At 44.1% G+C, this 25,599-nt stretch overlaps 1 protein-coding gene across 14 annotated transcripts in view; it reads right to left on the bottom strand.

Moving 5' to 3' along the window:
- The window catches only part of ADGRB1 (adhesion G protein-coupled receptor B1), a 260,069-nt gene that overhangs the window by 145,990 nt on the left and 88,480 nt on the right, over positions 1–25,599 (bottom strand). For 13 of the 14 annotated variants that reach the window (XM_084509051.1, XM_084509056.1, XM_084509057.1 and 10 more), the window contains exon 3: positions 3,022–3,180. The exons of the other annotated variant lie outside the window; for it this stretch is intronic. In XM_084509051.1, the coding sequence (XP_084365177.1) occupies positions 3,022–3,180 (159 nt within the window). The remainder of the gene's footprint in view (positions 1–3,021; positions 3,181–25,599) is intronic. 14 annotated transcript variants of the gene reach the window in all.

Raw genomic sequence — 25,599 nt, 5'->3', positions numbered from 1 at the left:
GTAATTTCTGACATTCAAACATAACTTGCTCGTTCAGCAGCTGATTTCACTTTTTAATGCTGGGATTACTTTTCTTCAGCAATTTTTGATGGTTCCAACCGCAGGGAGAAAAATATCAAAGTAATCATCCCTGTTTTGCTTTGCTGCTTTATTGAGATTACAGATGGCTGTTTGGTCAAGGAAAGAAACATTTTTGTTTGTTTATTTTCTACTAGAAAATTCAGGTGTCAGCCACTCCACTTTATCTGGAGAGCTAGCCAGGTGTTATTACAAAGTATTGAAATGCTGTGCAATTCACTATGAAAATATACTTCTGTCCAGTTCTTTTTAAAAAAATAATGTTTCAGAAAAGGAATTAAAATGTAGTTAGCTGCAACATATAATGAACACTTAGGAAAATAACAGTTCAAGTGGAAGAATGAACATCCTACTCATCCCTAAGAAATCTGTGAACAAAAGTCAGTAAGAGAATAACAATGACACATTTAAAACAGAAGGATTTCTAATCCACCTCTAAATCCTCCTGGGTTTTGGTACAGATCACAGGAAAGAGAAGAAAAGGGTAAGTATAAAAATGCAAAAGCAATTCCTGGGTCACCTTGTATTTTGGGGTTTTAAGGAATATAACTTGTACCTCTTTTATGCATAAAGAGGCAACAAGAGACAGATTCTCCGAGGAGCAAGGTTAGAGCCAAAGGCATAGATGGGGTAGATGTGCAGAGATGTAGGTTTATCCTGAGGTTGGACATAGAGATCAAGATGTGCATGGGCAAGTCATTTGGAAGAGTAATTGTTCACATTTTCCTTCAAATGTTTTTCAGCTTGCCAGCATGAAAGTATCACAATGGGGCTCAGCAGTTTGTCTACAAAGAGACGCTTGAGAAAATTAATCAGAATTAACTTATTTATTTCAAAGGGATAAATCAATCTGTGCTGCCTCCCTCAGTGGATCGACACTCTTTCCAAACTATGGCTTTTCACTTAGCTCAAGATCCTTTCTTCCCAAAGAAGCTCTGTTGAACTAACCACACTTTAACTGGAGCACGAGTTGACTGGATGGTTAATGAGAAGAGGACTGGAAGGCAAGTGGAATAATTTATTGAATCACAGTCCCTGGGGCACAATCAGCCTTTTCCTCACTTAGGATCAGCTTTACTCAGTGTTACACTGTAGAAAAGTGAGTAAATAAATGGTGAGTGAATAATGATTCATCTTCCACTGCTCTGCTCCATGCAATGAGTAAAGCTGGAAGCCCAGCCCAGGCTTCCAGGCTCCCTGGCTGCTCCCTTCATCCTTCCTTGCTGCAGCAATTTCAGGAGATCCAGCACAAAGAAGAGCAAAGGCTGGGGCAGACCAAGGGAAAGCATGATGCCCCTTGCTCAGTGTTGGTGGGTCTGGACCTGGAACAGTGTGTCCAGTCTGGGGTGGTCTGGTTCAAGAGGGATGTGAAGGAATCAAGCAAGTCCAATGGATGTCTGTGAAGATGATCAGGGCTAGGGATGGATGGGCTGCAAAGAGAATTTGCAGAAGCTCAGTCCCTCTCTCATTTATCCAACACAGGAAGGGGACTCTAAGGAGTATTTTTTGCCTCTTCTCCCATGTGCTGTCATGTCCCAGGAATGGCCACAGCCTCAGAGCCCCCTGTACAATGTTATCAGTTACTCCAGACATTCAGGAATTCAGAGCCATGTCCACCAAGCAAAGTGTCGTTCTTTTTCCAGCTCCATTTAGATGCAATCAGGTCCTACAGCTGGTCTTTCCCCTCAGGTCCAGCTTCCAGGTCCATGGACATGGATGGTTGTACTCCCACCATCACCACCTCAAGCACCAGCCTCATTAAAGCTCCAAAGACACCAGCAAGAGCGTGGGGGATATCAATTAAATTCCCCTAGTGTGGGCGAATCTCCAAGGGAAATTAGCAACTGTGAGTCAAGGAGATAAAGTTCAATATACTGGAAGGTTTCATAAAAAAAAAAAAAAATAAAAAAATAAATGCCTAATTGCAACAAGATTTAAATTTATAGAAGTGGTAAAAAATGCATGAAATCATTTTAGCCCTTATTAGAGGAATATATTTATGTCCCTCTATTTGAACTTCCCCTTTTTTAAGAGATGCTTCCCTGCCTTTGAAGGCAACTGAACTTTCCCCAGTTATTTGCCTAGCTGGAGGAGTTATCCAAACATTCTCTACTATAAATGTGAAATACAATGTAGAAAATAATTATAATCAGACATTTGCCAGCACTTGCTGGGCTGAGATTCTTCTGCTGTTGTTCTTCCCTACTGTCTTCTCTCCTTTCAGCTAACGCAAAAGAAGCAGGGGCATGAAAGTGCCAGAGGTCACCAGCTGGACCCATCAGTATTGTCCTGCTGACTGGCACTGGCAATTTGTCCCTTGCTTTCTGGAGAAGAGGACCTGGAAAGAGGCTGCAGAGCCTCTGTCAAAATCTTTGTCTTGCTCAGGCCCTGTGTTTTGTCTAGTGGCCAGACCTTTCTCCATGTCTTAGTGCTGTAGGCTTTCATTGTGTAAAGGAAGGGGAAAACAACATTGCACTTGACTAGGAAGGGGAAGTAAGTCAAAGAGAGATGAAAGAAGCAAGATTAGCACTTCTCTTAGCTGCATGCTTCAATTGTTTGGAAGAGAAGCTCCAGAGGGCAACTATCAAAGAAATGCCTTTAGGGTGTACGTATTGTACAAGTCCATTGACACCTGATGTAGGTCTGCTTATGGATACCTATTATAGATCCCTGTTCTGTGGGGCAGAGGTCTGGATCTGCAGACACGTGTGTTGCAAGACGTGTGTCAGCATGTGTGCATGAGCACTCATGGCCACGAGACAATCAGGGAAGGGCAAGGCCATGCACAGCTGAAGTCTTGTGCTCCCTTGGGCTTACTGCTCCACCACAGACCTTCAGCAATTTTACTCTGCTTCTTTCATTAATTACGGCCACAGGGTTGAGGAATCCTCCTGAGAAGGGCGAGACGCTCGCGCGCGTGCAGGGGAACATGCCTCCACTTACTATTGCACGCCTTCCTATTGCACAGCCGTCCTTCCTCCAGGACTCCCTCGCAGGCAAGGCCTTCGTTGGGAAGGGGCTTGCAGGAGCGCATGCGGGTCTGCAGGCCTCCCCCGCAGTCCTTGGTGCAGTCGCCCCAAGCCGACCACGAGTTCCAACCACCTGGGCAAAATCCAGAAAAGCCCTGTCAGCTTCGGTGTCGCGAGAGGGGAGACAAAACCAGACCTATAGACCCTACAACGCAGCCCCTGCCAAGGCCCCAAAGCAGGATGTCTTTGAATGTGGCAGGAAGACGCCACAGGAAAGTGCAGAGTCAAGAGATGGTAGAGGAAGAGAGAAACGTTGCCTTTTCAACCGTTCCCCATCTCTACACAGGTACTTCACCTTCCTGAAACCCTGCCCCATTACTAACTAGTCTTTCTGTGCTTGGTGTTGCAATGGGGTCCCTTCCTCTGGACAGACCCTCTCCCTGTTTTGTTGCCTGTTGGACCCTAACCCCAAAAGGCAATAGTGACAACCACTCCAAAGTACACATCCATCATAGATGAGGTTGTCTCTTCTCCCTCTCCCACCGCACAAACACATGTTCCTGTGTGGAAAGAGCACAAGGGAGCTGGGAAGGGCTAGAGGTCCTTCTGTCCACTCCCCCTTGACACCAAAAGGATCATCCTTTCCCCCAAAATGTAGATTTCACCAACCACAGGTGACAGGCAGAGAAGCATGGCTCCTTGGGACCGCTTTGGTTTGGAGAATGATATTCCCCTGCAGTTCCCTTGCAGCACCCATGGGAAGTAATCTGGGAGCTTTACAAGAAGGTGAAGGTGATTTTTAGATCCCCTTCCCAACACCAATGCCAGCAGCAATGCACAAACTTCCTCTTGTACTACCAGCTGCAGCCCTGCAGGCTGATGGAGCCCCTCACTGAAGGGATGGCCCTTCCACATGCAAAAGGAAAATGCCAAGCCTCTGCAGTCGTCTGCACCCTGTGCCTTGCCAGGTTCTTACAGAGAACCTCTGGCCCTGGTGGGATATTAACAGCAGAACAGACTGTGAAGACTAAAACTGGTCTGCCTCACATGGGCTGAAGCCTTGCAGCAGGGCACCTGCAGGGAGCCCATCAAGGCTTAGTTTTGTGCTGTAAAAAGACAGCAGGGGATCAATCAGGCCCTTCAAGTGACAGATAAGCTGTCATATCCCTCACTGATCCGTTCACTCCTCATCACCCATATCCAGCAAGCCAGAATATGCTCTGTAAATGGTCCCTGCTCTAACAGCTGGTGACCGTTTCTGCTCCATCATTTGCCTGTTCCATGGGGAGAAGCAGAGGTGGCCCTTCATCCCAGAGGTGGGTGCTCTCAGATGGCTGCTTTTCCTGCTGAGCATACTCTCATTACCTCACTACCCTGGGAGATGCTTCAGGTTCATTCTTCAGCATGGCTTCAGGTGTGCCGTGCTCAGGCACAAGTAAAGATAAAGAGCTACAAAGACACTTTTTTTTTTTTTTTTTGAACAGAGGAAACACTGGGAGAAAGAAAAATGCTGCTTTAAAAATAAATAAATAAATAAATAAAATAACTACTTCATTATTATTGTTATTATTTTCACCACGAATCATTGCCTCTGGAGTTGCAAATACTTCACTTCAGGTGGCCCAGCCTTCCTGTCTTGCTATTTGTGAGGCAATGGAGATTGCAGCTGCCCTTTGAGCTGTGCGTTCCACTGCTTGGAACACCTTGGGCAGGAGTCCAGCTCTGACAAAGTGGGTCCTCAACAGCCCATCTAGGTAACAGGGGAGAATGTTGGGGGAATTACCACCCCTTTGCACAGGGATGGGCAGAAACTCATCCACTGCCACAGCATAAAGACATGGTAGGGCCAAGAATCAACTCATTTCATGAAAAATGAAATAAATCAGCACTTTCAGCACTCTCATCACTTCCCTCATTGCACTGCAAAACGATGTCCTCCTAGACTCTTTTATACCATTCCCAAGCCTGTCCATGGAGTGATGTGTTCCTCACAAACCATTTTATCACAGAATCCTGCACATTTCATCCTCCTGATCTTTGCTCTGTAAGATAGCTCTCCCTCTTCTCCGATCATGGTGTCACAAGAGCTCCTACTGTGTCAGCACTCAGGCAAACCAGGTCCTCCAGTTGGGACTGGAGCAGGCTTTCTCATCAGTCTCGATGAATTCCCCTAAATATTGTTCTTGTACTGCAGAGAAGGGTGCACTGTCCTCATCAGACCCTTATACTTTAATTTTTACTATGAATTGTTAAATTTTATGGTCTGATCCATTTTGTAGTGTTTAGGAACACCTTTCTACTCACTTGGGTGGACTTTGAAAGGTTTCCTTCTGCCTCTTTCAGTTTTGTTTTTCCTCTCAGAGGAAGAGATCCTGTACTAACATAGATCCTGTACTAACACCAACTGAACGGGGCTCAAACTTTTGCTACTAAGACAGAGAGAGAACAAACAGGGTGCTGAATGCAGTGGTAAAGATACTTAATAATGAGAATAACATGGGAAAATAGGTCAGGATGGAAACACAAGCTGGTGAACCTGATGGCAAGTGACTCAGAGATCTTAGAAGCAGTGAGGAAGATGGGATGTTATTAGCACACAGTAAATATTTGTCCTTGAAGGAGATTATCTTTCCCTTGAAAGTTACTTTCTCTGCTGATTCTTTTTCTGTGTGGGGAAACAGACTTGTGTCTCCTGTTTCCTGACAGGAGATAGATTGTGTTTCTGTTGCAAGAGAAGCCATTGGCGTAATGGCAAGTATCCTGATTGCCTTGGTTGAGCTGATCAATAAGACATCTGTAACCAGACACATTTAAGAGCTAATAAACTCCTTGCTTGCCCTTTTAAGAATGTCTTTCTTTATTCTCCCTCCCTTTGAGATTCATAGCTTCACAAAATCCTTTTTTTTTCCTACACTTTGTTAGGATATTTTTTGAGTTAAAATACATGTGCTGCAGTGTGTTAGAAGGTTAATTTCCATTACATTTGTAGGCACAACACAGACTACTTATCCAAACACATCTCTGTCTTGGGTCCTTAGCTCAACAATGGGATATTCAAATAGACTTATATGCCAGGAGGTAATCAATTATGAAATAATACCCTAAAATATACAGAAATGGGTACTGTCCAGTCTTACCGAAGGAAAGAGTGGTGGAGAGTTTAGGGTCCTGTCTTTGACTTGTTCATAGTCTGCTTATCAGCTCCTATGGGTAAACCAGTCAATATAAGATAAAAGCCATCATGATTTCAAACCCTTAACCAGAATGAAACCACTTTATGGGGCTGAGGACAGATAGCTTCATTCCTCCCCTTCTTCCTCTGTTTCCATCCCATTTGCGAGTACTAAAGAGAAGCTAGAGTAGAACTGCCAGTGTACTTATTAAATCAGCACAGTCATTTACAGCCAAGACAAAGGTATTCCCCACTTTATGGTGTAGTCCTTTTTTATCAGCAGGTTGTCCCATGTTCCTGACAAATGAAATACTGCTTGTTATTTATCCTGTTTATTGGCTGTCAGATAAACCTTTTGAAATCTCCTTTCTTTTCCTGGGTGTAGTCATTTGCTGTTTCAAGTGATTTGTCTTTTTTAGTGGTGTTGTAAAGAAGCAGTTAAGGGCCTATTATATGAAGTTATACCCATCCCACCTTTGAGGGGGAAAAAAATGCTGTGTCAAGAGTAAAGCATTCAGCTCTTCTGGCCACTGCATCTGGCTGGTGTAATGGTGTGGCTGCATAATGGCAAGACAATGAGTTACCATTGCTGTGGAAAAGATGAGCTGTGGCAAAACAGAAATACTCTTGGTCCACCACAGGTGCAACAGAAGAAAAACAGGCTGGATTTTGTCACAGCAGTGGCTTCATACATATCCTATAGCTCAATTCATCAGGAGTGACTTGAGCTGCAGAGAGGGGCATGGATCTGCATGGACTTCCCATCTTCTAGGACAGACTCATCTCCACCTGACTTCCACACAACTTCCCTGCTCTGACCCTTCTTACATTTCAAGCGTGGGCTTGAAGGAGACCTTGTTGATGCCAAAAAGCAAGTGAGAGGTGAAATACAATGCAGAATCCCACTGAAGCTAATGGGACCTTTTGCAGATAGGCCCTTTGCCCCTGGAGTCCTGTTTCATCAGATCTCAACAAACTGCTGCACCCCGCTGATCGATGCGGGTTGAGTTGCCATCTGTACTTAATCCAGAAATAATGAGTCTGCTGCAACTGCTTTATGAAGGATTTTGCTTTTCAAAGGCACTGGTTCCTGTGAAGGTCATATACCCAACCCATTCCTACTTAGCAAAGTTTTTCTCAGCTGTGGCTTTGCAGGCCTGTAGGCCTTCCTGCTCCTTTATTCTCTTTAACTGGAGTAAGTTGTGGCTTACACCTCCACCTCCAGTGGCTCCCACCACAACCAGCATCTATCACCTCAATCCTATAGCAAGGTATGGCTTTTATTTTTCATTTCTCAGAGCAGTCCTAGCCCCTCACATGAGTCTTGTATAGCATGGGAAGCTCCTGCTCTTGGGACTGCTCTGAATGCTGTGGAGACTGTCATTCGGGGTGGCCTTTAATCCGGTTTCTAAAGAGTTTTTTGATCCTCCTCAGTCGGTTCTTATCATGATCACATACTAAAACAAATTACTTTTCACGCTAGGCTGACCCAATGCATCCTAATTCTCCACAGTTAAATGGAGAAACTTTCAGGATGGTCAGACTCAACTTTCAAGCTCATATTTGGTATTTCTTGTTCTGAATCTTAAGTGGAGATGCTGGAAGAATAGGTCTTACTACAAATTAACTGAGAGAGCTCCACTTAGAAGTCTCGTCCAAACACCCCTGATCTTTGGGAAGATTTGCATCCCAGTCTGGAGTTTATCTTTGCAGCTGACAGCTGCGTTGTGTCTCAGATGCCAGTCAGTCAATCATGCCTTTAAATTTAACAGCAATTCCTTAAATTAGACACCAGTGACAACAGAAAAAAACAAAACCACCACCAACAAAACCCTAAGGAATCAACACAAAACAATCAATAGAGCACAGCAAAATGGTTTTTGCAGGCACATTGCATCCATCTCTAATTTTGTTTTTGGATTTAACCTCCCACTGACCCCAGCTGCAGACGCTTCTGGTTGGCAGCTCTCTTTCAGATCCTGCAGGCCAGGACATCTTGTATTTGAAAAATCATGCTAAGACTACATAAAGCCATCACAGTTCTTTGTCCTATATCTGGAAATATTTATAGTGGACTTCATATCACAGTATCTGAGGGCTTGGGAATCATCAGCAGTTTGCAACTGAGTGAGGAAATGCTATTTCTTATCCAAACGGGGGAAGTATGTTAAAAGGAGATTAAGAGAAAGATTGTTTTATAGCATCTGAAAATTTGGTGTCTTATCTCAACTTGTTATACAATGGAAAAAGAGAAGGAGATGCTCCATAGGGGTTTATAGTTGCTTTTTTTACCATGTTGAGGAAAAGAAAAAAACTCCAGAAGGGACTGTTTTGAAGACAACCTTCTATTACACAAAGCAGTGAGCTTTCCCTGGAGAGCCATGCTTTCAGTTTGTAACTTCTGTGTGAGCCAGGAAAAAAACCTTTTTCAGGAAGATGTCCCCTTCTGATGCTCCATGTGATGAGAACCTGTGGCAGCACAAGTGAGTTGCTCCAGTCGTTCATTCTCTTCCCTTTCAGAAATAAACCCCATATAACACTTTGCCCTTTTGCAAATTGTACACACTAATATCATAAACAACCCACCCAAATTCCACAGAAATCAAAATAATTCCTTCCATCTCTCCTGTACAACCTTCTTTTTCTTTTTTTTTCTTTTTTTTTTCTTTCTTTTTCTTTTTTTTCCCTTTCTTTTTTTCCCTTTTTTATTTTTTTTCTTTTTTCTTTTTTTTTTCTTTTTTTATTCTTTTTTTTTTTTTTTTTTTTTTCAGATCCCAAAGCTTTGAGGAAAAAAAAATAAAAAAGCACAACCACCTCCCCAATTAATAATCTAGTGAAATAAAAACAAAAAATAAGGCTGTACCTTATTCTGCCCACCATCCACACCACGTATCATGAGCTAGGTTATCTGGCTAACTGTTAATTTAATTAAACATAAAGGCTCAGTGGTGAACAGTGATCCATGACAGGCAAAAGCACCCTGGAAACCTACTGGTTGAAAATAGATGGCACTGACCAGACTATGAACAAAGTATTAGCCTCCAAGGGGAAGGATCTGTCCCTGGTGTAAAACCTACTAAGGTGAGTCCTCATGAAAGACACTCTGTTCATTTTCTAAAGGGCTATAGGACTTGTGGTCCTATATGGAAAAGAGAATATGGGAACAAGAGTCTGGGAATCACACAAAACTTCCTCTGGGGTGCTCAGGATAAGGATAAGGAGAGATCAAAGCAGATTCATGTAAGAAGCACCACAAACCTCAAGATGGACTAGCGAGCGAGTAGGATAGGGAAGATCCGAAACGGGGGCATTGATCTGCACAGCCAGGATCATCTTTTCCACACTGTGTATGTTTACCTCTAACAAACTCTATATCAACAACAGCTTTTTCCTTCATCCTAAGGGGAGGGACCCAACTTTTATCTGGAGCAAACAATCATGTTGTTTTTGCTATGTAGGTCCAACTAGTGGTTCATGACAAACTCTAACTGTGAACACTATAAAGGTCAAGAGAAATGACCAAAGGCATTTCATAGCTTCAGTATAACCATGCATCAGGACTTTCCCCCACAGAAAGGAGATGGGTGAAGGCAGGAGAACGATGACAATGCAATCTGTAAGTTCAGGAGTGACTGAGACGTGATGACTAGGGAACAGTTGTTTGCTCTCTTTTCCAATACAGGACTTGAGGGGTGTCAAATGAAATTAGCAGAAGGCAGGTGCAAAACCAATGGAGGACATAATTCCCCAAGCAGAGTATTGTCAAGCTGTGCAATGTTTCATCGCATCATTTAAAAGGCGCCGACAAAGTACAAAAAGCAGCCAGAGAAATGCATAAAAAAGAAACCACCAAGTGCTATTTGAAGCAAAGATGGCAGCTCCTGCTCAGAAAATGTCTGGGCTGCACCTTGCTGAAGGCTGGATTGATGCTGTATGCTTGTCCTGTTCCACCCTTTGCTCTTGGTTGCCACCACTAATGAGAGAATATAGGGCTGAGAAACCCCTGATCTGACCGACAAGACTGTCTCATATTTTTCCAGCTTCTTGGTCTCTTCCTACCTTAACTTTATTACTCTGATGAAGTACAGACAGCTCAGGGGCAGGTCAGTATGTCCCACCACCACTGAAAACGTTGCTCAGATCACTCACTTCTGAGTACCCAAAAAGTGGTGTGATTTTCAAAGCTGCTGAGAGCCCAAAGCTGTCATCTATTTGTGTAAGATTCACAAGTGCCCTCTGTCCCAGCAAACAAAGGTCTTGAGGCCTGGTTCAGAGAAACGTTTAGGACCAGCTCCAGTCTCCCCATGCTCTGCAAATCACTTAAGGAGGCTGGAAATGAGGCCACAGTGCTTAGCTTTCAAGGAAACCCAGCATAAAGCTGTGCTTATTACATGAATCCCTGCAAATGAAACACCAGAGATAAAGAGGGATTATTTATGTGGAAATAATGGGGGAGGTGGGCAGGGAAATGAGAAAGGAAATGTTTAGTCTGGAGCAAGAGATCAAATAAGACTGCGGAAAACTCTTCCCCCAAGGAAGCCGTAGGGGCTTCATCACTTCACTTATTTCAAAGCAGAACAGGGAAAATATCAGAGAGCAGACTTGTAAGGAAAAATCCAGCACGTACCACTGGGGAGGAATGAAATGCTTCCCCGCCCTGAACCTCTCTGATACTGCATAAATCACATCAGAGCCGAGTTCACACGCTGTTTGCTTCTCCGCGTTATTGCAGGCCTCGGTTCAAAGCACAGAGGGGACATATTAGCATAGGCACATGCGTGCCTCTGTACGGTGCTAAATACATGAACATATTAAAATAAAACCGTGTATCTCAAGTTGACTGAAACCTTTCCTGATATGCATGTCATTATCTGTTTTCATTAAAGCTTGTTCAAAAAGGAAATCAGAGAAGAACATTTGTTAAATTTTCTTCCATGTGCTGCCTGCTCTGGCCTGAAGTGCCTCAGTTTCTCCAAATTTGTTTTCACCCTCCTGCATGAAGCATTCTTAGAACCCCCAAAAAAACATAAACTCAGTGACATGTTATGACACCCAGAAGTCTGCAAGCCCAATGCAATTTTAGCTTGCTTCCTGAGCAGTATTTCCAGCTGAAGGATTTCTATGGTCCCCAGGACCGCAGTATCTCAATCCTCCACGAGCTCCATCATATTTCTGTTCAAAAGAGCACTGCAGAACAGGGCTGTGCTATTATTGCCTCTGCAAGCATGACCCCAGGGGGGCAAAAAAGCTAAAAAATTTGCCCAGTGTCACAGGGAGCCTGGCGTACAGCTCAGACAGATGTTAAATTTTCTTAAGGTTAAGCATCTTAAAGGAGAACATGGAGTAAATCACTCAAGAGAACATAAGAGTCACAGGATCACAGGATCACCAACTGGATGAGGCTGGAAGGGACCTCTGGAGGTCATTTGGTCCAACCTCCTGCTCAAGCAGAGCTATCTACATCAGGGTGCCCAGGACTACAGCCAGGTGGCTTTTGAATATTGAAAGTGAGTCAAGTGTCCCCTTCTCGGAGAGGTTTTGCCAAGGAGACACTTATCTGCAGACACTGCTGGTGGCCCGTGGCATGCCTGGCTCCTCTGACTGCTCCCAAGACAGAGCCAGCAACACGAACTCCAGCTCAATGCTCAAGCAGCTGCCTTGGCAGCTATTAAACCAAATATTTAATGACGTTTGGATACACACAGCCAAACCCCCTTCACATGGAGGTGTCAGTAATAAGGGTTTTGCCTCGAAGGGGAACAGAGGCAGTTGAAAACCACATGAAAGCACTCGGTGTGTGTGCACCTCTGAAGAAGGCTGGTGAACAAGCAGGTTGTCAGCAGGTATTTCTCCCTTCAGTGTCCTCTCTTTCGCAGAGCTGTCGGTTACACTCATCCTGCAGTGGGAAGATGCTAATCCTGGCTTCCTTGCTGGGCAGAGCCTGACTTTACAGGCTCATCTTCTGACACGTTGTTAGTGTTTCTCCTTGCAGGAGGGAGCAGGCTTTGGGCTTGTCTCTGTGTGTAGTTTCTTCTTAATAAATCTTCTTTTCAAGCAAGAGAAGAGGCAGAATGGGTAGGTCATGTATTGCTTGGGCAAGGTGACTGCAGAACTATAGGGGAGGCATCTGCGGGGTTATATCCAGATGTGTGTACAAAGGGTCAGGATGCAGTGTGGAGAAGAACCTGTATGCAAGCCAAAGTTGGGAGTCAATAAAAACTGCATGTCCATATGGCTCAGGAAGATACTTTACTGTAAAGAGATACACAGATAGTCCACAGATGGTTAAAACAGCTCTCAGGAGAGTAGCTGTCTGATCAGGATTGCTTGGAAGCAGAAATTACATTGCACTGATGATCATCCAAGCCCCTTGTATTGGGTTGGCCACTCCCTCCGGGGTCAGAAGATGTGTTATGGATTGATGTCTGGGACCAGGCTAAGAGTGGTAGGATCCCATCCCACAGAAGACAATGACAACAGAAAGTAACATCGAGCCATGTTTGCACCGGAGGTGTCCAGGGTGAGTGATGCTGCTACTGCACCAGGCATGGTCATGAGGATGAGGACTGAATCTCTTTTTCCCTCTTTGGCTGTCCCCTTGGCACTCAGTGGAGTAAAAGAGAACAACAGAAGAACCAGTGAGATGCAGCATCTCCCACTTTACTCTTCTTCTTCTCAGGTGTTCAGAGTATCTTGACTGGACCATAGTGGGAAGGGGAAGAAACTTTCCATTCTGAACACTGGCAGTGCTGGAACAGTGTTGGGAAGGCATTTCCCTTCAGGACTTACTATTCCCAAAGGTGTTTAAAAAAAAAAAAAAAAAGTTCAGATGGTGTGTGATATTTCAAAAAGATCAAAATCAACTGATTTTGATCTGAAGTTTCTACTGGATTCAGCTTTGGGAAGAGTTTGCCCTGATTTTGTACATGATTAATAAATATTGACAATGCTAAAGGATGTGTACAACTCTTAGAGTCACTGTGTAGTATACAGTGCCAAATCTGTCCCATATGCAAACATGAACAGCAGAGAAATACATTGTTTTTCTTCTCTGCAGGTCCCTGAGATCCATGCTAGGCTACTGAGCTGTGCTCTGAATCTCCAGACCACTTCATATCTTATTGCTGGTTATTTTCCACAAAAAAAAAAAAAAAAAAAAAAAAAAAGTCTCTCTCTTGTCCCTGTTCTCCCTGGGATTCCTATATTCCTATTACAGTAGGCCATCTGGCAGGAGGTCAGGTCTTTGGCATCACAAATCTTGAAGTTACCCATTAAGCCTTTCATTCCCCAATCTTTGCAGGGACTCAGTGCTTCATCTGATGCTGAATGGTCAGTGTTTGCATTCTGCTTGCTGTTAGCCTGTGCTCTTCTGACCATTAATTGAGTGCTGTGGGCTGCTCAAATTTGTAGAGTAGTCTGAACCTGTGTGTACCCGTTAATATACCCACTCTTCTCTTCCCTCTCCGTGTGCATTTATCTCTCTCTTGCTCTGTTGTACCAATCATGGCAGTGTTTAAGTGATGCCTAATGCAAGCTCTTAGGATCTTTTGACATTGATGCTAAGGCATGGTAAATACTTGAGCCATTAACACCACTGCTGGCAATCTGAAGTCGGGGCACTGTAAAACAGACTGCAGGCACAGCAATTCACTCACAAGTCCTGCAGAGACACCGCTTTGTAATGATTAAAGCAATTCCCAGCCTGATTCATAAACGAGTGTTCTCAAAGTCATCACCTTTTCCATCAGTGGCGAGAGGGGACCACTCACACGTCTGCTGTGTCCCATCTGGTCTTGCAGACAGCTGACTCGTGAACTCATCCTGTGTTTTGTGACTTGTTCGCAATAGTTTGATGCAGGGTGGCCTGAGCAGCTGTGTCACCTTGCTACAGGTGAGGTCTCTCTTTGATTTCTTCTGTTATAACTGCTGAAGGAGCAGTTACTGCTGGAGAACTGTTGAAGCTTTTCCCTTAATGAATCTCTGAAGCATCTTCTCAGACATTTTCTAATCTGCTGAGTCTCAACTTGATACCCATAAGCTTCAGCTAATGGAGATGAAGGTGTGTCCTGCCTAAGACTATTCTTTACTGTAAAGAAATGAAACAGCCTTGGCCTGGGAGATGTCCTGATAAAGAAAAGAAAGGCACATTACCGAGAGAGGGTAACCATATTGTCAGTCAGGGTACTAATTGTACCATCACAGGTACTGAGAAGTTGCCAGGAAGGCTCAGCATTTACCTAGGCATTTGTAAATGACTTTTTTTTTTTTATTATTTTCTTTTTTTTTTTTTCCCTGTTATGCATATTTGCCATTTATATTCCAGCCATGTTAAGAGGCCTTGAGTGAGGTGAGAGCTGTCCTGGGATCAGCACTCTGCAGACAAAACAGTTCCAGACAGTCCTTGATCCTGAGAGCTCGCATTAGGCAGCATCTAAATGCTGCTGTGATTGGTACTACAGAGAGAGAGAGATGAACCTGCGTGGAGAAAGCAGGGAAGATGAGTGGGGAGGAGTGGGCATATTAACAGATACACAGATATTCAAGCTACTTTACAAATTATTGGCCAGACTTAAATGTTAAACATCATGTGCATTAGCTACTTTTTTTCCTGTGCAAAAATGTAGAAAACATCCCTGAGCTAAAAGGTTTCTTGCCTGCACAGAAATGGCTGGATCCTGAACAGACCATGGATGTTATTTTCCTTCCAGCACATGTCCAAAATTGACTGGAAATTAATTCACACAAGAATAAGAGATGGAGGCTGACAGAGGAAAATTTATCTGCATCTTTTTTTTTTTTTTTTTTTTTTTTCCTTTTCTTACCTTTGCTGCACAGAGCAGTCAGGAATAATTAAATATTTCTAAATATTCACAAGGAATATTTAGGATGGAGAGCCAACATACTAGGTGATTCATTTTACTCCAAGACTCTATGAACCTGAAAACATGTTTAAATCCCATATGGCAAGCCACATGAATACAACCCCTCATGTTCTCTCATCTTTATTCCTCTCCCCAGCACTTGTATCTGAAGCCCTCATAAACCTGAACCCCACAGCACAGAAGGACCCTGGTGAGCATCTCCAAGTGAGAGCTACAGCCCCCACAGCCCCTAACCCAATACCTGCTTGACTCCAGCCTCTCAGCATGGTTTACTCTCATAATTTCTCTCTGTGGCTGTCCACGACTCCCTTCTGATAAATGCATTCCAAAAACTCCCCTGGAAATATTGACTTCTTGTCCAACAATTCTCATTTAGCACAAGGCAAATGAGAGCTAATAGTTATACTACTAATTACAAAGGACTGCTGTCTGAGGAGTTGGATTGTATTTTATTTTTCTTTGTGGTCATTCGGGATGATCTGTGATGGCCAAACACAGAATTCCAGGTGAGGGACAGGTCTGCATTGTGTGACTTCCAAGTGTCTCGGGTTGGATACATCTTTTTTGAGCGCATCAGTATAAGCCAAGAGCAACATCTACTGGCCGAGCTGTTTAGTGAGATCAAGTGTAGATCCGGCACAGCCTGTGGATTTACAGACCACAACACAGCTGTGAAATATTTTTAGCCAGTACCCAAACACCAGGGTCAGCACCAAACACCTCAGCTCTGCACACCTGGGACTAGCTCAGATCCATGTATAATCTAAAATTTGCAGTTCAAGCCCACTGTGTCACAGGTAGAGCATCCTGGTGGTGAGCAAATATCAGAGTATCTACACATCTTCCTAACATTGTGCTCCTTGCACTTTCTGTAGGCTGTGCCTGGGTTGAAACAGCCACAAAGCAAGCAGTAATTTATCTACTGTCATGAAAGCTGCAAGAAGTTTCCACTGGGAGTATTCAAGTGCTCTGCCTTTAGAGGCAGAAACTAAAGTGTCCAAATTTGCAGACATTAGTGTCCAAATGTGTGGGGAATGGGAGAGAACAGCATGTTTGCGTGTGCATTTCATGGTGGGAATTCAGCATAAAAATTGATGTCTTTAAATGTGGATTATGGGCAAAGAAGAAAGGAAGAGGCTTCGTCTTCCAAAAAAAGTCCATTTAGATGTTGTTAAATTCAGTATTAGCAGCCCTTGTTCCACCCTCGGCCTCTCCCTTCACAGTCCTTCTCAATGGAGAGTATAGCAGTATGTGTATGTTAGAGAAAGAAAAATTAGTGAAGTTACACCCAAAAACCAGAAGTAGAAAAGACTGCAAGTTCACTTTATTAGGATGACTGAGTCTGAAACTTATTAATAACGGGCATAACTTATGCTTCCATCTCCGCAGTCTGCAGGACAGAGCCATTTGGGCACTGATGGGTGAACAGAGCTCTAAGGAAATCCAAATCAATTACACAAAAAATGCAGTTTTCTATCCTCAAGAGAGCCACTCCTCCCTGCACAGCAAGATTTAAGGGGAAGAAAGAGCAGAACAGTTTGATCTGTCTATTCTGAGCTCACTGCAAGATCACGGACAATCACCCAAAGCATTGGAGAGCTGGCAACAACTCCCTTAGCTTTAGAGGTTTATGATACAGATGTGTCATCTGAGCCACAAATTCCTTTCATAAGTAATGGAAGGAAATAAGCATTTTAAGGGTGTTGGCCATCTATTTCACCATCCTGCTTTAGGTCCTTACCCCAGAAATATATTGATTTTAGACCAGATGACCTGCTCAGATATAGAGGATGTCACTTGATCAGTGCAATCCTGTTTTCCATGAGAGATTGCAGAGAAGCAGAAGAGATTAAAATGAGAAGGAACAACAAAGTAGAAGTGAGTGAAAACAAAGAGGAAGAAAAAGCCTGCAGGCTGGTGGTGAACTTGCTCTGTATAGTTATTGCCTACTGACTCACAGCCACATCCAACCGTCCACTTGTGAGTCTTCTTTCAGGCCATAGTGTCCAGGTGTTCCTTTTAGACAAGATCAAAAACAAGCTCTGAGGGCTGCAGGGAGCCATGCCCTTTGAAAAGGTAGGGACCAGCAGCATCATAGGAACATATAAGTTCCTAATAATTTGCGTATGTAGCCTAAAAGTTCAGGATTTCTGGTCAGGCTTGCTGGAAGCCTGATGTGTGATCTCAGAAGAGTCATCTTCTTTCTATCTCTGTTCCCTAAGCTAGTGAGGGTTTCAGGTCGTGATGGGGAATATAATAATATATGAGGTTACTGGAACTGGGAGAAGAAGAAAGACAATTCTCTTTTTGACCATTATCTATAGAAACACATCCCAGTTTGAAGCAGTCCTGTGTATATTTTACTGAGCCTGGTGAAGCCCAAACCTTTTCAGACACATCTGTCCCAAGCTTCAACCAGAAAGGGACCATAGCAAAACCCACCTCTTTGTACAGGCACTGTTATTTGTCCACATATACAGAAAGGCAGAGAAATAAATTCATCTTATACTGGATTCTGGTCCACTGATAACGGCACAGGTGAGTTCTTGTAGGGACTTTTTAGGCACAGAAACTGTGTTGAGCATTCATGGTCAATGAGAGTTCAATGGAACCAGGAAGATCAGGATGTTCTTATACCTCTTCCTGAGGATGCCTGACCTTATCTGATGCTTTGTGGGCATGCACTTTGTGTTTCATCACTTCCACTTGGTTTCAAACACAGTTTTATAGAAATGGCTTCATTGCAGCAGTGTTGGAAGAATAAGGCAACACCCCAGACACTTTGAGCCTTCCTTCCCTTCCTGCTAGACTGCAGATTGCACATAGGAGGCTTTAAGGACAAGCATCTCCTTGTGCATGGGGAGAAGGAGTCCCCTTATGTCTAACAACAGATAAAAATAAAAATTACTCCAGGCTACAGAATCACTAGGATCTGGATTCAGCTCCATGCTTCCCAGCTGGCTCCTATTTCTAGGTAATAGGTTGAATCAAAATGCTGCATCTAAGCAGATGGGATGGTTGAGGTTTTCTGATCCCTGGCTGAGCAGGCACACGAGGATACACGCAGGTAATTCGTGAGCAGAGGCCAAATAAAGAACGGAACATAAACCAAAGACAGGAGGGGCACTAACCTAAAGGGAAAGGTTGAGCTCTCGTGTCTCCTTGAATAATGCAAGGAGCAAAATATTCTGTTACTAGCCTAGGGAGCAGACAATTAAAACACTACTTGAAGCAAATGTCTCCTGACTCTGGCTTAGAATTTCAATTAGTTTGGGAAGTCTTATTGCACTTAAGTGCAGGTTAGTGACATTTCAGAGAGGAGAGATTGATTGGGAGCCGGGTTACAGCTCAGCCAGTGGGGATCATGTCTAGGGGCCTGTCCTTAAAAAACAATGTGTGATCTCTGCATGGCATTTTCCTTGTTTGGCTCTTTTATGTCTCCTATGAGAATAAATAACCCCAGTAGCCGGAGCTGTGTCCCCTCCTTTCAAACACTACTTTATTTTCTTTCTCATTTTCCTGCAGTCTCTTCCTCCTGGTGACTTTTTTTCCATTTTCTTTGAGCATCCTTAGGCATCCAAACAGTATTTCCCATGGCTTTTTCCTTCCTCCTGAAGTTTCTAACCTTTCCTTGCCTTAAGAATTAAGCTCTGACTTCCAAGAAACTATTTTCAGAGCTTTTTATCATCTTTGCAGAGTGAGATAAATCAAGGGAATGTGTTCTACATTTTGTCCCTGATGGACATCTGGATCGCTGGATTTAACAAAGATTGCAAAGGAAAAGGAGGGTCATATTATAGCAATATTGCAGCAGTACCAGACAAATTACACCTGTAGGTACAAACAGCTCCTCTCTTTATTACTAGACACCGAGGCAGCACCAGGAAAAGCCCAATAGCTGGTACGCCCAGGCAGGACTGGTCACCACGTCCTTGGGGGCAGAAAATCCCTCCTGTGGCTAGATGTGCCTAAGCTAACTACACTTTTGGGGAGGTGAGCATGAAATAGGAGGCACACAGAGGAATGGCTAACAAGAACACAGATGCCGTGGATTTTCCTGCCATAAGTGAATAAGTGTGGGAGTGTTTTCTTTTCTTTTTTTCTTTTTTTTTTTTTTTTTTCTTTTTTTTTCTAGAAAGCAGCCCAGAATTCATTTATGTGCCCCATCAGTCTGGCTTTTGTTGCAACTCCTCCTTCATCCATACCCAGCTGCACACACCATTAAAACCCAAAGCAAACCCCTCCCAGAACAGCACACTCTGATCTAGCACTTAAAATCTGGCATAACCTAAAACTCTTCCAAGGAAATACTGGGAAAGCTGAAGAGCAATAACAACAATCAGATAGGTTTAAGTTTTCTGCCACAGAAAGCTGTAGGGAAACAAGCATCTTTATGCCAACTGTGCACTGATGGGCAAGCCCAATGCATACTCTAAGCAGTAGCCTCTGCTCAGAGGTGGTGACTTTATTTTTAACCACCACCCACAGACATTTTTTGATCTGTAAATTTGCTAAATCAGTTTCTGGACCCACAGACACTTCAGTGCTGGCAGTGTCCTGTGATGAGGGGTTCCACAGCTTTGCGATACATCTCCTTGGCATGCTGGGCGTGCCTGCAAGTCAAAAAGCCCTGCTGAAGACCAAGATATATTATCTGACTGGGACACAAAGCTGTCTACATGAATCCTAGCTGGCCTGGAGACAGACTGCGAAGCAAAGCTTTTACAAAGGCTGTTTTAATTTCATCCCTTCCTGCAGCCACCGTGGAGACCACGGCAGCACGTGCTGGGTCTGCTGGGGCACAGGGGCTCATGTCGCCAGTAGGCAACTGGTGCCTGTGCGCAAGTCCCATAAAGCTGAGATGCACAGCATCAGCACTGACTCTTTTAGCTTTCTACAATCTTAAATAACTCTCTACAGCCTCCAAAGATGTTCTGGCACATAAATATCTGTATATAAGCATGCATGTATTTGGAAAACACAACTAAACATGAAGATACATTTTCTCTGTTACTTTCTTCTAAATCTGCCTTAATCTAATCTCTTGATACCGTCATCTCTCAGGCGTGGATTTGCAGCAGAAGAGAGGTGACAGCATTACACAGAAGTTTTTCCCTCCAGCAGCAAGCTCTGGCTGTGCAGATACCAACATGATTTCTCAGTTGTAGCCCCAGTCACTGCCCCTATGGGCTTTGCACATCCCATCCCATCCACAGAGGAAGGAGGGGCTCTAACCTCGGACATGGCCAGACTCACGCAGCAAAAGCCTTTCCAAAAAGCCTGACTTTGCATTTGGGAATGGACTTGAAAAGTAAATATTTCCAATAAATGTTCTTGCTGGGTTCTTCGGAGATCTGTGCACCTAGAAGTTAAATTACTGGTGTGTTCTACTTGGGAGCACAGAAATAAAACAAGACTTTTTTTTTTTTTTTTAATTATTATTTTGTCTAAATGGTGTTCTCTTCTCCCCTGATCAGCACTGAGGAAGGTTTCATCATCAGAGGAAAGCCCGTTTCATGCCATTACTCATCCTTCCCCATGGAGCCCCTCATGGCCCACATAAACCACAATCACTCGGAAACCACCCCTGACCCCTTGAAATCACCCTGGAGGCTTTTTGAACACCCCCTCAACAGATTGCTCCTCTTCACATCTGCAGAGTAAGATGGATCGATGGGGGACCCAGGGGGTTATTTTGCCCATGAATTATTTAGACTCACTGGGTAATATTTCATTTTAGACTGGCCTTGTTTTACGCTTGTAATTTTTAATTCTAATAATTCCACCTCTAGCAAGCAGAGACTCCTGAGAGCACTAGATTATATCTCAGTGGGCACACTCTCGAATGCATAAATAACCTCTCCTCTGCTGACAGCACAAGGGGACGGGCTGAGCTTTCAGTGAGGTTTGCTCCCCCCTCAACTCTCTTAAAGGAATCTTTATCTGTGTGCATCTATTCTGCAACATGCCTCTGTTTCGTAGCAAAAGCACTATTTAAATGCAAATGTTGACTTTTTGCCAGGGACTGGGGGGAAAATACTCGGTCTAATGATATCCTTCCAAAAGTACAACTGGTGCTTTTTTTAAAGGAACTGCATCAGAAGGGGTTGGGACTTTGCTTCCTTGCACTTCTACCCACCTCTGCGAGTGCCTTCTTCTACTCATTGAAGTCATCCTTCTATCCTACCTTTGCAAGGACAACAAATATATATATACTGAACTATTTAAACAGAAATAGATACATTTAAACTGGCTGAACTTGAAGAAGAACAAAGTATTTTGCTCAGATTTTCCCTTCCCAGTCTGCTTTTTTCCTCCCCCATTTCAGGACAGATGTTCCAGATGTTAAATGTCTATGTGAAAGTGACAGTAAGGTGGTTGTTGGGCTGCAACCTTCCAGTTTAGGAAGGGAAAGAGGAGATTCAGGCTCAGGAGCTGGGTGAGAAGGAAAGGAGATGCAGGGTGAGTGGGAAAGGGAAAAATGCCTGGAGCAGGGTGATTAATTTTGTCCGGGGATGCCCACTGTTTACTCCTTTGTACCATTTGTCTCTGTTCAAATACCAGTTCTGATTTAAAGCCAAAATTAGGCAGCCTTTTCAGAAAGCCTTGCAAAGGTAAATAGCTCAATGATGCTGAAAGGGCATCAAAGCTGGGCCAGACAGGGAGAGAGAAACAACCCAAACACCCCACCGACATCCCCACAGAAGTGCCCTCACCCACTGCCATAGGGCCAGCAGCAAACACTCACCCTGGGATTGATTTTGGACCATAACTGATAATTTTGGACACTGACTGATAATTTTGGACTCTGACTGATAATTCCGGGCTCCTAACAGTAAGGCTTTGTGTAGGAGCAGGAAGAGCTCAAAGCAATTGGAGCCAGAGCTTTTCGCATGTGTGGAGGTCACGAGGACAAGCTGGGGCAGAGGAATTATGTGGGGACACCAGAGCTTTCCTTGAGTGGAAAGTCTGAGGATTTGCTGGAAGAAAACCCATTATAGAAGAGCTGTAGCATGAGACAGGAGCTGGGACAAACCAGAGGACAGCAGAGGCTGTCTGTCTGTCCGTGCAATGACCCTCAGCCATCCAGACCCATGGCTTCTCACATCCTTCCCCCTGCCTCCCATCACATTGCTCAGGCTTTGCAGGCTGCTAGGTTTTGCTCTGGCTTTATCTGATGTGGTTCAGTTACCAAGGAGACACAGATCTGCAAGGGGGAGCTTTTTGTGGCATCCATGGGAGGAAATCGATGCAGATCACTTGGGGAGTGAGGACGCCCTGGGCCCCAAGCTCAGGAGCAATGAAGAGTTTGCCCTGGCCCGTAAGAGGCATCCCAGGCAGGCTGCAGCCTCCAAAAGCACCGTTTAAAATGAAATCAATCTCTGTGGGATGAGGAAAAGTCAGCTACTCCTTGGCACCAGTTGGTTATTCATGTCCTCTGGGAAATCACAGAATCAAAGAATCATTACGGTTGGAAAAAACCTCTAAGATTATCTGTCCAGCCATCTACCTACCATCAATATTTGACACTGAACCATGTCCCTATATACCACATCCACCCTTTCCAACTGAAATGCAACTTAGTAAAGTTAGAAATCCTTTGTTTTGCCTGCTCTAGTGGCCTACAAAGTGTCAGAGATCAGGTCCCATGGTTCAAGCCCCATGGCAGGAGCTGAAGAACTGTGCCCCTGCTGCCCATCTGCCCCCTGCCCCATCCCTCTGCCTCTGCAGACCATGCATGAAAATAAGATTCTCAGCCTCCTCTGTATCGCTTAGAGGAGAATCCAGCCAGGACATTGGAGATGAGAAATAGTCCCCTTGTATATCCCTTAATGGTGCAAACTTGTTTTGGAAATGATGATTGTGGTGCCTGCATCCTTACCAAAACTCTTCCAGCTGAGAAACACTAAACAATCAAGACATGGAGAAAACAATTTTCCTTAAATCAGTGTTAACATTTTAGAGGTGGGCAGAAAGTTTAGGGAACCTGCTTTCAGCATCATAGCCTGCTTTTCTCCCTCTCTCTCCATGTCCCAGGGGACCGTCACCTTGCCCAGGCATTTTCGCAAACTTGGTTGGAATTGAGAGGTTCAGGAAAAAGGGAAAGCTGCGTTGCAGTGCAGGTCAGAAGATTTCCAAACACATAGCTTGTTGAGGATAAAAAAAAGCCTTGACTGGAGCACTTCAGCTCTTGCTATTCCTAATATCTTTTTAGCAATCACTCACTGTGAAGCACAGGGAAGAACAGATCCAGAATGATCCTGTGCCTTCCCTTGCTGCTATAACAGTGGAAAAGCTCCCTCCAACAGACAGAGACACTGGCAGGAGGGGTATTTCTTCCCAATCCCCACCTGATGATCAAATTATGACCTTGAAAGATGAGCGCTGAGGGACCTTGTTAACTAGCAAGAGAGATTGTTTAGCAAGCGTCTGCAGAAGTGGATTAAAAAACAATAACTCACGGGAAGTCCTTTCCTCCAGCACCTAGGGAAGAGGGAAAACATATTGCAGCTCTGTGTATCCTTTACTCCTGGGGAAGGCTCTCTAGCTGAAGTGTCACTTTTAATTTCTTTCCAATGTGTATTTTGCAAATAATTCCTTCGCTCCTTTTTAAGTTCGGCAGCTAATACGCCGGAGCAGTGACAGTCTCCAGCAATGATTTAATGGAAGAGAAAATATGCTTCTCCTATATCACCTTTAAGAAGCATTCAGCATGAAGGATGGCAAAGAAGGGACACTCAAGGTGTGGGGACCCCATGGTGGGTACCCAAGGTTGCCCAGGCCATGGCTGTTTCCTCTTCCTCCTCTTTATACTGACGGGCACAAGTGGAAATCAGGGCAGGGATGGGGCTGTCATGGGAGCATGTAGCTAATAACAGGCCAGGAGAAGCTGATATCCCTTTAAACCTGAGTTTCTGTTTTGAAAAGATTTCAAAGGGAGATGTGAGCCCTCAGAGCGCTGGTAGTGTAGCGATGAGCCAGCACAGTGACCGTGTCAGATTAGCAGATTTTGTACCCTTTTTTGATAATCTCAAACACCCACAGGACATCGGAATAGATCTGTGCTTTTCAGGTAGGAATTGTAAACTACATGTATTTCTCAGTTCTCCAGCCATGCTGGCACAATATAGTAGGTGAGGATTAAAGACATGGGGGAGATACCAAGATGTGAATAAGAGTTTCATAAGTAACAAAAAAGACTGCTTTTTCCCCTAAACTGGATCTATCTATGGCTCTCAGAGCAGCCATACAACACAGCTGTGCTGAAAGGAGGCCCATAAAGCTTATTTTGCCCAGCACCAAAATGCAGCTGGTTCTGATGTGCCAGTTGCACACCAGTTTCTGACTTCACAGCAATGTGGGGAAAGCCACGTTCCAACAGTCATTGCCCCCATACTTCCTAAACATTGAGGAATCAGGACCTGTTTGAAGATGCTTTTCCAGGACATCCTTGACCCTGTCAAGGATGTCGAGGAGGAGGAGGAGGAGGAGGAGGAGGAGGAGGAGGAGGAGGAGGAGGAGGAGGAGGAGGAGGAGGAGGAGGAGGAGGAGGAGGAGGAGGAGGAAGAGGAAGAGGAAGAGGAAGAGGAAGAGGAAGAGGAAGAGGAAGAGGAAAAGGAAAAGGAAAAGGAAAAGGAAAAGGAAAAGGAAAAGGAAAAGGAAAAGGAAAAGGAAAAGGAAAAGGAAAAGGAAAAGGAAAAGGAAAAGGAAAAGGAAAAAAAAGAATGGGAAAAAATACCGTCTAATGACCATAAAGGCCAGGACTTCATCAAAGAGATGGGGAAAGATGTTTCATCAGGACATTTTATGGAAATATCCCTAAAACACTACTGATTAAACTAGTTAAGTGGTTTTCTGACACAAAGACAAATTTCCCTTGGAAACATTTGTGTTTTGCTACATTTTTGTGTGAAAGAAGGAAAAGCTAGAAACAAATGTTCTGTGTGGGATATTCCCACTGGATCCTTTCTGAGGGGAGCAAGAGGACAAGAATTGGAATTGTGCCATTTCTTGGGGGAGTTTGAAGGGGATTTTCAAAGATAATAGAAAAATAAAATGGTGGGGAATTCTAGATCACCTTTTTCAAGTATATGACAGTTTAGGAGTTTTCAGGAATTGGTGCAAGCCTCAAAAGGGAATGAAAGACCCCTATGTGAAGCATGTGAGACTCTGGAAGGAAAAGAAGCATTTCTGTCTTTGCACTTGGACTCCACATTGACCCAAGCTGGTCACGATAGAGGTTTGGTCCCTCCCTGCTGTCCCCAGGCTTTGCAGGGTGACCCCAAAGATGAACAAACCCAGCACTCACCCACTGGCCCGGCATTCCAGCCCCTTTTTTGTTCCTTGGCTCCTTGCACCAGCTGCAGACCACCCTGCTCTGCCTTTGCAGCAATGTCATATGCATCGTCTGTCCTCTCCCTGCATGTCCATGCTTTGGAGAGCTGCTTTCATCCTCTAGATCCCTCAAAATGATAAAAAAATCAGTGGTCCATCTCTA

Source organism: Aythya ferina (assembly GCF_964211825.1).
Source record: "Aythya ferina genome assembly, chromosome: 2".
In the NCBI taxonomy this organism is placed as follows: Eukaryota; Metazoa; Chordata; class Aves; order Anseriformes; family Anatidae; genus Aythya; species Aythya ferina.
This window is presented reverse-complemented; position numbering and strand designations above follow the sequence as displayed.